At 35.3% G+C, this 12,739-nt stretch overlaps 1 protein-coding gene across 1 annotated transcript in view; it reads right to left on the bottom strand.

Annotated features, from left to right (window-relative positions):
- The window catches only part of LOC129232939 (leucine-rich PPR motif-containing protein, mitochondrial-like), a 61,092-nt gene extending 51,178 nt beyond the window's left edge, over positions 1 to 9,914 (bottom strand). Inside the window, exons 1-3 of the mRNA XM_054867040.1 lie at positions 9,796 to 9,914; positions 2,945 to 3,051; positions 425 to 493 (exon numbers count right to left, since the gene is read on the bottom strand). Coding sequence (XP_054723015.1) covers positions 425 to 493; positions 2,945 to 3,051; positions 9,796 to 9,865 — 246 coding nt within the window. The 5' untranslated portion in view covers positions 9,866 to 9,914. The remainder of the gene's footprint in view (positions 1 to 424; positions 494 to 2,944; positions 3,052 to 9,795) is intronic.
- Positions 9,915 to 12,739: the final 2,825 nt, after the last annotated feature.

Here is a 12,739-nt window from a genome sequence, read left to right as displayed (position 1 = left end):
AAGTTGTGCGGTTTATAGAGAATTGCGTTATACAGGTCGGCGTTATAACGGTCTTTTACTGTATTAACAAAACAGTCCATTTGGAACCAAGTCTAATAACCATGTTTTGTAGGCGTGGGGTGCACAGAAATTTTGGGGTTCGTCACAAATGACTTTTCCGCGCCCCCTAACTACTGTTTACCCCAATATTTCACCCTTAATTTTAAAAACATTGGGGTCCCTTCAGGCTCGGGCCAATAGGTTTCCCTCCTTTCCTCCCATGCACGCACCTGTTTGTAGAGAGTGTTTGCATGTTTAAGTGTCATGCAGAAACACAGGCATATAAGAGAACTGTACCCATTTTTTTTTCTCCAAAAAGCATTTACAAAGAATAAAACAGAAAAGTTGAAACCAAATTCAGATAAATGTTTTGCAATCTCTGTACCTTGTTTCTGTTGTGCATCCTTCTACATATTTCTTCGATGTGACTGAGGTTGGGTCTGTCTCGCAGTACCTGAAGCAAGGAAAAAAGGACACTATCAGAATCTTCCATTATGTATCCAGCCAGGGGTGCCCACAAGGGGGGATTATGGCGCTAGTGGCGCCATCAAAATTGGGGGGGGGGGATTTTTAAATTTTTTTACTTTATTTGTTAAAACTTATTTACTGATTTATTTTTAATTTAAATTATTTATTTTATTTTATTGAACTGTGTGTGTGTCATTTGCATAGCACAGAACTTTTCAAATAAAATAATAATAATTAAAAATAAATAAATAAAAAATATTAAAAAAAATAAATGAAATAAAAAATGTTTTTAAAATAAATTAAAAAATATTTTTAAAAATAATTTAAATAAAAAATGTTTTAAAAAATTAATAAAATAAAAAAAGAAAAATAAAAAAGGAAAGAGTTTTGAGAAAAATTTGGGGGAGGGGGGATTTGCGCCATTGAATTTGGGGGGATGGGCACCCCTGTATCCAGCTATACGACTAACTGAAGTGATATTTACACAACATTGACAAAGAGATCCTTGATGTTTTGGAAGTTTTCCTGGTTACCTCATTAGAGTTCTAGGCACTTGGAACAGTTTACCGAAAGTAGTCGCTAGATGCAAGGTGTGAATATAGTAGAGCTATATATCTGCACAGCCAGGGAACTAAGGTTGTGTAGATTTTCGGCTATGGTCATTTTTGAAGTTATTAAATAACAATCATTTTTAATTATTAAAACAGAATAGTAATGCCAACAAAACACAGGAGAATAATTTTTTGCTCCTATAATACAAAAATGCGTGGCAAAAATGGCTGAATATCAAAGATATACAATGAATTAATATGCTAAAAAAAGAAACTATATCTTGAACTTTCAGTGAATTTGATCAATGGGGTCATTTCCAAAATTTTAAAAGTATTTTTTTCTGAAAGAGCATGCTTAAAAACATAGAATCTGACCATTTTTTAAATAATTTCTTTAAGTTTAATACTTTAAAAATATTACTTTAATTGGTGCTCTTTCATCGTTTAACGCTTCTGCGGATGACATCACAAATGATGAAATGCCATTCAGTGTTGCCATTCACGGTCCAAAATATTTAATTCGCATCTTTACTCACGTGTATTGGCAACGATATGGTTGATAGCAAGCGTAGAGCGCAATTTCAATTCACTTCTTGATTATCATAACGTGGAACTATGGGAGAAAGATGCGCCAAATTGCATCATTTGTGACGTCATCAAGACCACGTCTTGTTTGAAAGATTGGACAGTTAAAAAAAATTAAAAAATAACTGTTGGGAAAATGAAAGTATTTTCTGGGTCCTTTTTTTTTTGCTTATTCTATCAATTTCAGTGGCAAAAAAGTACTACATTTGACTGAAGAATACAACCCCATTGTAATGTGTTAGTTTACACTAATTAAGTTTTTTTTTCTTTTTAAATTATAATTATTCACTAAATTGTTTCAATAAAACAACTTTTGATTCTCTAAAAATGATAGCATTTATTTACGTATGCTAAAAAAAATTGATGAATAAATACAAATACAAATACAAAAGTGACGACCAGCAACAGGCTCTGGGTCCAGCTAGACTGGTCCTCGTCAATTTACAATCCCCAGTGAAGATCAATGGCCCTCTTAAAACTATCTACTCCCTTGCTCATGACCACCTCTTCCGGTAAGCTGTTCCAAGGTTCCACTACCCTGCTATAATAATAATTTTTCCTAATATCCATGTTAGCCTGAGATTTAAATAGCTTGAAACAATGACCCCTTGTCCTGTTTTCAGTGCTAAACTTCAGCCCCGTAACATCTTTCGTTTTAATAAATTTAAAAAGCTGAATCATGTCCCCTCGGTCTCTTCTTTGCTCGAGACTGTACGTTTTTAGCCTTCTAAGCCTGGAACCATAGTCTAAGTGGGAAAGTCCATTCATTAGCCTTTTAGCCCGGCTTTGAACCCTTTCCAATACGTTAATGTCTTTCTTAAGATAAGGAGACCAAAACTGAACAGCATACTCCAAATGGGGTCTTACCAAACTTCTATATAAGGGCAGAAGAACTTCTTTAGATTTGTTTGAAATAGATCTATTGATAAACTCAAGCATTTTATTGGCCTTGTTACTAGCAATGCTGCACTGTTGGCGAAATTTTAAATCCTGACTTATTAAGACCCCCAGATCAGTAACTTTGTCTGCCTGACTAAAATACATTTTTGTGTCCTGGAATTCAAACCTCATCGCCAAATTTCAGGCTGGCAGTTTTTCGGTATTCCACTCTAGTTTTAAGAAGAATTTTGTTAGTAATTTGGGATTGATAATTGGACTTAGACCAGCCTAATTGGGCACACTGAATGCGGCTAGTCATAACTTTTGTATTTGTCATTTGTCCGGATAGCAATCTAGTCGGCGACACAGCCGAGTGACTGTGCCATTTTTTCGGAGTCACGGAAACAAAAGGAATGACTGACCTCTACGACCTCTAGCGCTCGATCCCTCCTCCCTGTTTCGACCAGAGCCGCCGCCAGTTCGCTTGTTGCAATGACTTCACCGAAGGAAGATGTGGTTAGATTGAGAACTGGAAAAGAACAAAAGTTGCATTAATTACTGTTGGGAATTCCAAATAATATTATCAATAATTCACATTTATTTTGATATATTTGGTTTTAATTAAATTCCTATTTTCTTCTATCTTGCAAAGTCACAAATGCTAATTTCAATGTTTGTAACGTACAGCGTTTAAGCAGAGTTTAAAAATTCTTTAGCAAAAAAGCTAAAATTAGGGAAAAGTCTTTGGCAAAATGCTAAAATTCAGGCTTGACATGTTTGAAGAAATAAATGCACAATAGGTAATATCTTTTAAAAATTTGAAATGAAAAATTCAGAATTGTTCTTGGTACTGAGGGAGCAAATTTTTTTTTTTTTGAAAAACGCCAATAATGCATTTATTGATTAAGTTCAATATCGCTTCCTCTCTCTGATTGTACACCTTTTTCCCTCTTCTTTTTCTTGTTATATTGGAGCAAAAAAGCGAAAATGCTTTGTTCCATTTTTGCAATTTGGATAGTATTTTCGCATTTTGCGAGAAATGCGACCGTAGCAGAAACCCTGGTAATGTATTTCCCGATCTTAGACACATGCGTGCCTTATGTCATGAAATGACGAAGTTCCATTTGATTGGCCGCCGTTCTAACATCGGGAAATGCGCATTTCACATGCATGTCTTGTAATCCATGCAAATGACTCTGGCTGACTATGTATCTGTTGCTTCTGTAGCTCAGTTGCTCTCTCTCTATTTTAAGGCGCCGTATTTTAGTTTCATGGTCAGCCAAGTCGGCCGTTTGCCGTCATGCTCTCGATCGGGCATTTCATAACTGTAAACTTTATCTGCAAACCTCAAGTTCAAATTACTAAAACCTCGATTGCATAAATGACTCTTCATTAGTCATATTACAAATTTATCAATAATGGTTTTGCATGTTTTACTAAATTATCTATGCTTCGAGAGAACTAATTTTGCAATTTCATATTTCATATGCAAATAGCTCGCCAAGGATATCACTGTATTATATCATTAAGGAGGAATTAAAACGACATAATTTCAACCGCAGGTATTGTTTTCTGAAAAGGACTCCAATTACACTCTGCAAATCAAAAGGGCACTGATTAAATTAGTCATCGGTGCGATAACTTCATTGATAAAACCTTATTGCACAATAATTACATTGCATACTTTTCTCGACATCATCAGAGTTTGACACGACACCTGGCAATTGTCTGTGACAGAGGCAGAAACATGGGCTGAGTAGGAAGAAAGGAAATTTGCCCTATTTTTGATTTAGTAACATTATGGCGGTATGAACATACTTTAACAAGTTTTGCAAAAGAGGACATTCTACTTCTACAGGGTTGCCACTCAATTTTGGAAAAAAAATTCCCTGTGTTTTCCCTGTATGAATATAAAACCTTACAAACGAGCGAGCACTGATAATTTGGAAAAGAACATTAATATGTTGATAATTTCACCACAGGGTAAAAAAACGAAACACAAATTTCTAAATAAATAAGGGAAAATAAATAAGAATTCATAATAACTGAAATAATAGCATGGTGGTTGAATATATTAAACTTTTTATTCAAAAAAAAAAAAAAAAAACTTCCCTTAACCATGGACCTAAAAGTGTATAAGTGACCCAGAACAATGGTTATTGACGACTCATTTCATACACTCTAAATTATCATGAAATTCAAGATTCTATTTTTATGATAAATATTTTAATATTTACTTAAAAAAAAAAAACTTTCAAGCAAAATTACCATTTTTTATTTTACTTTATTAATATTCTCATTATAATTATTACTATTTATTTAATTTTTGATAGTTTATATATTTGGGAATTGATTTTTGTAACTTTAATTTAAGAAGGAAAAAAATTCCCTGTATTTTCCAGGTTTTTGAGGAAATTTTCGAAATTCCCTGGATTTTCCCTGTTTTTTTTGTTGATTTTTGAGTTCCCTGTGTTTTCCCTGTTTCTTCAGGTTTCCCTGTGGCGTGGCAACCCTGTTCTGTCATACACTAGAACCTTCTTAATCCAGACAAATAGAGGGTCCACAATGTCCGAGTTGATGAAAGTACAGTTAAAACAAAATACAGTAGAGTCTCGAAAATCCGAGGTAATTGGGGATCGCTCCACCTCGGATTACTGAAAACTCGGATTATCCGAAACATTCTATAGACTACACAAAGACGTGCGCTGTTTACTTCCTTACGCAATGAAAAATAAATATTGCCTCCTCTAAAAATTTATCACTCTAATATCAACATAAATTTATGTTTTAATCTTTACATAGTATAAAATGAAGTCTCCAAAAAGCGTCTGTGTGACAAATTTTCACAATTTGTTCCTTTAAGCTCTGAGAAGGTTTGCAGGACAGTTTGAAAAGAATTCGATGAATAGTTCTTTTTTTATTCCCATTTAGGCCCAATTTTCACGTAAATTCCCGAATATGGGAGTGAAAAATTACTTGCACACAATAATATTACATATCATTAGAAAGAGTAGAATTTCCCGCTTTCTACGCAATTTCTTTCAATGCTCTAACTTACTTACGGCGGGAGTTATTTACATTTTTAGCTCGAATTTTTTTAGGCTTAGCTGAAATTTAGGCACTACTTTCTTCATTAAATCTATCAATAAAAAGCGAAGGAATTGTCCTACAGTTTTTCTTTTGACACCATTCAAAAGAGCTTTTTTTTTTAACTCCAGATCTAACTCGACCTATGGTCGGAAATTTAACCCTCTATCTCCATTCGAAAAAAAGTTACAAGCGAATTAAATGTAGTTCAAAAATCTGTTCTCTATTCAAGTTTTTAACCATTTTATTTTGCGTTTCCACGGTAACGCTTTTTGAATTCATTGCTTATTTCCATCTTTCTTATTTTCAATTCTTAACCTTATCTTATTTTGTGTTTCCATGGTTACGCTTTTTAAATCCATCTATCTCATTTTGTTTTAATTTCTAAAAAGCATTTTAATATCTGTGCTTCATTGTTCATCATTGTTTGGAGGGAAAAATTTGCATGATGTTTTTTTTTCTTTTATTTATGCCTGATTGTTGAATATACATCACTTGACAAAATTTGTTTTGAAAGTGGACCGGGCAAAGCCGGGCAACGCAGCTAGTTATTACTAAACGAGTTTTGATTAGTTTTTTTCTTGATATATGTTTGTACTTGTGTGTAAACTTGCAAGCAACCAAAAACTGCCCTTTGATCATCCTCGAATAAGTTTTGTCGCGACATTGGTATGTGTGTTCTACGTGTATTATGTGTGTACCTCACATAATACAAAAACCTTAGTCATAGAAAGATAAAATTTCGTATGCATGCTTCTACAGAGTCAAGTTTTGCATTTCCCTTTTAAATTGCAATCGGATATTCCAAAAGAGCTGTTTTTTCATCCTTTGAGGCAAAACAATGTTTTAATTTCAAGTTATTTTTTGCATCAACCTACTTCCTCCACGGCATTTCTAAACTTTTCAATTTCTTTTTATTACCTTACTAGTTGTACCCGACGCGCGTTGCTACGCCAACAAAAAAATACATCATTATACTGATTTTCATGACAATCGGTTGAACGGGGCAGAAGTTGCTACTCTGCAGTGCCACCTGGTGGCTTCAATGAGCATATGATGCACCTTCTCCATGGGAAAATACATATATATAGCAATTTTCATAATCATCGGTCCAGGTATCGAGTGACTCTACTCAAATTTTGTACTCACGCAGTTTGCAAGATCAATCCATCGCTAAAAATATCAAATAGGAAAAGTTTTAAATCCCCCCGTTGCATGAAAAGCCATAAAACAATAGAGAAAGAATTTATTTGTTCAAACTCAACAGCTAACTTCTTATCAATGAGATCTTTCACGCGAATTCATTTCTGCAGCCGATCATTTTATTCGTATTTATCCAATGGATTGTGACTTAAATTGGAATAAACAAGGAACTATCGATCGGATTTTTTTCGAACCGGTCCATAAACATTCCCGGTACCAAAAATAACAAACGGTGAAAGTTTCCGCCAAATCTGCCGGGTAGTTTTTGAGTTCATGGATGACATACAGACAAACATTCATTTTTATATATATAGATTGTACATTGTTAGGGAAGTTCCAGGTAGCAAACTATTTCAGTTTTCAGATTAAAACATTATTTATCAATAAAAAGTATACATTAAAAATATCAAAAAAGCACCTTGGATTAAGCAGAACCTCGGACTTCTGAGACTCGGATTTTCGAGACTCTACTGTAACCTATAAATTGCGCCAAAGTTCACAAACAAACTACTGTACTTGTTAAAAATTGTTTGTCATATTCAAGAGAAGGAAATATAAAACTGTAAGAGAAAAATACAGAATACGGCGTATAAAAATATATAATTGCACTAAATCGCCTTTTATTTATACAGTATGTACATCTAAATGACAATTCGGATTAAGCAAAGTCAAATTTAATAGGGACCAGATTAATGAGAGTTTACTGTATAAGATTATAAAAAACACTGGTTACATTGAGAAAAAAAAAAGAAAAAAATAATTTGAATTTTGACATTTTGAATTCAAATTATGTTTTTTGCAATCACGTGTGTGTATATGTAGGCGTGTGTGTTTGTGTGGGTATGTGTATGTGTGTGTAGGCGTGTGTTTGTGTCTATGTAGAGGCATGAGTGTGTTGGTGTGTCTATACGTGTATATGTAGGCGCGTGTGTTTGGTGGGTATGTGTGTGTATGTGTATGTTTGCATGCGTGTGTGTGTATAGGTGTATGTTTGCATGCGTGTGTGTGTAGGCGCGTGTATGTATGCATGGGTGTGTGTAGGATATGGACGCACCCTAGAGACGGTTTTTGCTAGAGGAGCAGCATCAGGAGGAGCCGCTCGACAGTGGTGCCGCAGAGGGAGGCGGGAGGGGGGGAATAAAATCAGCATAACACCAAAGACAGTCAAGTGAGAACAATAAGCAAAGTGATTGCTCAAAAAAAAAAAAAAAAATGGGTTGCATGTTACATGCAACAGTTTTTTTTTTTTACGTTTTGACCATATGAGGAAATGAGAAGCAAAGGGATGAAATTTGGAGATAACCAGTATGAATGGTAGGTGAACCTCTCCTCTGTCTTGGGGCAATAGATGGTACTAGTAGCCCTGGTAGGCGCCGCTGTACAGCATGATTTAGAAAAAAATTTCAATGAAAGCCTACCTAGGACGTTATCTTTAAACGTATTTTACTCAAAACTTAAAATAGACCACTTGCATACCTTTGCTTCTCACTGCCTCATATGACGAATTTACAACAAGTAGGCAAAAAAGAGGCCCATTGAGCGAACCATTCAAAGTTTGACGTCTGCGAAATTTATTTTATTACTTTATAATTTTTTTTAAAAAATAATTCAACCCTTATTTATCACTTGCTGATTTAAGTTTGTTAACATTAATTTTTTGTTATAACGAAATAAGGTATGTAGTCTTGATGGTTAGTACTAAAGATTTTTTAAAATAAGTTAAATCTTCTTCATCAGCACAACAGCCTGGTGCAGGCCAAGGCTTTCTCCGTCTGCTTCCTCCAGGCGGTACGACACGTTGCCAGGTTTCTCCACCTGTTCACTCCCAAAATTTTTAGATCCTTCTCGACCATAGACTAATAATAAGAGTAGACCGAGCTTTCTCATTCTTGCTGATGAAGAAAATTGGTTCATAGATATATCATGTGACTGGTGGAAGGGTTTGGCGAAGACTTTGGCAGCATGGTTGCTAGATGGAAACATTATCTATAGTTTGGCACTCGACATGTATTTTAAGACGTAATGTGTTTTCATTATAATTTTTTTCCAGGTGCTGAGATTGAACTGTTTTTCTTTTAGTTATTCATTATTTTGACATCAGTAATTAGTTTTTGATCCCAGTTTTCAGTCACTTTTATTTCATTCAGAACTGCTACGTCAGAGTTGGCGTAAACGTTTTGCGTCAAGGCAAAAATGTACTAATCGGTACCTTAAATTGAAATTGTAGGTAAAAATCTTACCGTTTGCCGATTCTTTTTGGGCGCATGCATCCTTAATTGCTTAGAGAGTTATTGAAATTGAATAAAGAAAATGCACAGTACTATCTAAACGAAAAACTCACTATATTAACAAAATTTTTACACTTAGAATAACAAATTCACAAATCGGACTCCATAAAAGATCATTCTTCCGTGTTCCATCAATTCAATTAATTTTATTTATTGTTGATCGTCTGCTACGATCGACGCCCGCTGTTGCTAGGATATCCACCAGTCACATGGTTTGGTTTATGAGCAGCAAAAAGGTTGCCATAGCTCGTTCTATTCTTATTATTGGTCTATGTTCTCGACACTATCCAGCCACCTTGTTGCTGCTCTTCCCCTTCTCCTTGTACCCTCAATCTTCGAAAAAGTTAGCTTATTAACCGGGTCCAGATCTGCATGCCTAAATAGGTGCCCCAGCGATCTGATTCTATTGGCTTTAATTACTCTTAAGATGTTGGGTTGTCTGTATTTACGGTATACTTCAGGGCAGTTTGTCAGGATTCTCCACCCGTTCAATCCCAAAATTTTTAGGTTCTTCTCAACACTATCCAGCCACTTTGTTGCTGGTCTTCCCCTTCTCCTTGTACCCTAAATATTCGAAATTAATTCAAGAGGCATAGGAAAAACCTCATTTTCCGAAAATGAGGCACTTTTAGATGTTTTGTACAGTAAAAAAATGCAGAAACGAGAGTATTGGAGTATTTTTTTTTGTTGCGTACCTTTCTGGAGCGTGTCTTGGTCGTTGCAAAGGATGCACTTGTTCAGCATCAGGTTGAGACAGGGAGCCATACGATGCTGCTGCACGCACTTCCGAAACTCATCCAGGGCACTCTCTAAGTCTTCCCTTCAAGAAATGGAAAAAGGCAACAGTGAGACACAATACAAATACAAAAGTGACGACCAGCAACAGGCTCTGGACCCAGCTAGACTGGTCCTAGTCAATTTACAATCCCCAGTGAAGATCAATGGCCCTCTTAAAACTGTCCACCCCCTTACTCATGACCACCTCTTCCGGTAAGCTGTTCCGAGGTTCCACTACCCTGCTAAAATATCCATGTTAGCCTGAGATTTAAATAGCTTGAAACAATGACCCCTCGTCCTGTTTTCAGTGCTAAACTTCAGCCCCGTGACCTTTTTTTTCATTTTAATAAATTTAAACAACTGAATCATGTCCCCTCGGTCTCTTCTTTGCTCAAGACTGTACATTTTTAGCCTTCTAAGCCTGGAATCATAATCTAAGTGGGAAAGTCCACTTATTAGCCTTGTAGCCCGCCTTTGAACCCTTTCCAATACATTAATGTCTTTCTTAAGATAAGGAGACCAAAACTGAACAGCCTACTCCAAATGGGGTCTTATCAAACTTCTATATAAGGGCAGAAGAACTTCTTTAGATTTGTTTGAAATAGATCTATTGATAAACCCAAGCATCTTATTGGCTTTGTTGCTAGCAATGCTGCACTGTTGGCTAAACTTTAAATCCTGACTTATTAGGACCCCCAGATCAGTAACGTTGTCTGCCTGACTAATGACTGAACCTTGCAAATAATAACTTGTACACTACTTTCCATGCCCTAAATGTAGCACTTGACATTTCCCAACATTAAGAGCCATACCCCATTTATCAGCCCACTCCGTAATATGATCTAGATCCTCTTGCAGCTGATTTGCTTGTTCTTCATTTTCTACAGTCCCCATAACTTTGACATCATCGGCAAAATAATTCATGTTCCCAGAAATATTTTTGTGAATATCGTTCATAAAGACAATGAACAAAACAGGTCCTGCGAGAAAACTATTTTGTGGCAGGGGACGAAACATCAATGTTACAGTTGAGGCAGTGAGAAGCAAAGGGATGTAACTGGCAAAATTAAAAGTTTGGAGATAACCAGTACACATGGTAGGTGAACCCCTCTTCTGTCCAGGGTTGGCAAGTTTTTGCCCGGGGCGGAAAAAACCATGGAAAAAACCACGGTTTTTACCGCCCGGCAAAAATAGGTTTTTGCCAAAGTGGCAGAAATAGATTTTGCGTTAACAACTTACGGACAGTTTTTTCCCCTTTTATATAAAAGTAAAAGCATGAAAAGATTTTGATAAAAGGCTTTGCCATTTTCTGTAGAGTGAGCTAGTATCACTAAAAAGTAGAGTGAATATAGAATGCACATATTGATCAGCTTTTTTTTTTCTTTGTAAATTCTTCTCTTGGCTATCCATTTTCCCAGTAAGTGAGAGAAAATGCATTATTTCTTTAGTGAGGAAAAGTTAATATTTTTCTATATTCAAGTAAATATTCTGTTATTAATTAAAAACTTAAAAATCTTAGTGGGATCGAAAAAGAAAAAAAAAAGATTAATTAAATATATGTATATATATATAATTAGAATTCAATTTTTTTATTAATTTACTAAGCTTAAGTAAACATTCTTTGTTTTAGCATTGAAGGAATTGGCTCATTCTGAAAAAATTCTTTTAGCAAACGTTTAAAATCTTAAGTTTTGCAATCCCAACATTTGTTTTTTATTTATTTTTCACCTTATAAATTAGAAGTAACATGGAGAGACATAACTAAAATATTAAAGTGCATCATTTATATTATATTGTCACTATTTCTTGATTAACAATATAATGCTACTTTATTTGCAATTAGGTTTTGCGGTTTTTTCCATTTTTGCTGTTTTTTTCCATTTTTGCCATGGTTTTTTCCATTGTCCCGGCAAAAAGGTATTTTTGCTGGCAAAAAAACCAACCCTGCTTCTGTCTTGGGGCAAGAAATGGTACTACCATATTTTCCTGCGTATAATCCACGGATTATCTGCTAAAAAAGGCAAAGTTTATGAGGTGCGGATTATACGCAGCCACGGATTATCTGTGATTTTTTCCCACCTTAACACCAACGCATTGAACCTCAATATTTCTACAGTAGGATTCATCGATCGAGACCGAACGCCGACTGAACGTTGTTTATTTTACGAAGCATGCATGTTCTTCTTCGCTGCCTGCCTGTATGTCGGTTATTTTACGTTGCTTGAATGTTCCTCCTGGTGATTCAGGTCATGTAAAATAAGCAAGATTACAGTGAAATAGGTAGCCATTTGCAAAAGATTAGACCTTTTGCTCCTTTGTATTGACTCTTTGTTTTTTCAAGTAATTAGCGTACTATAATCAAGATTTCAAGGAGAAAATTTTATATTTTAGATTATATTTCAGATTAATTTTGATTATGCCTTCAAAGTAATTACTTTTTCACGTTTTTAGTTTAGTTGCACAAATGGTATGTTAAATTCAAACTTTATCTTTTTACATCGTATTATCGGCGGATTATATGCCGCGCCGCCGCGGATTATACGAAGCTTTTTTTTCTTCAGGCCGATTTTAGGACCTGCGGATTATAGGCCGCCTGCGGATAATACGCAGGAAAATACGGTAGTAGCCTTGGTAGTTGGTTACCCCGATTTCTTTATTATTATAGTAAATGTTGTGTGACTTGGCCATTAAAGAGTACAAAACCAGGTGCTCCATGACACCATTGCACCAAGCTGTCGCCAGAACCGCTACCCATTGACGATAGAAAATTGCCACTTGGAAAACGTTGATTCAATAACCAGTCAATTGTAGGCTTGATAAAGCTGAGTATTTCAATAATACTTATGTATAAGCGAGCCTGGA

The sequence above is a fragment of the Uloborus diversus genome, unplaced genomic scaffold (assembly GCF_026930045.1).
Source record: "Uloborus diversus isolate 005 unplaced genomic scaffold, Udiv.v.3.1 scaffold_14, whole genome shotgun sequence".
Lineage (NCBI taxonomy): Eukaryota > Metazoa > Arthropoda > Arachnida > Araneae > Uloboridae > Uloborus > Uloborus diversus.
The sequence above is the reverse complement of the archived record's forward strand: the minus strand, read 5'-3'. Positions and strand labels throughout refer to the sequence as shown.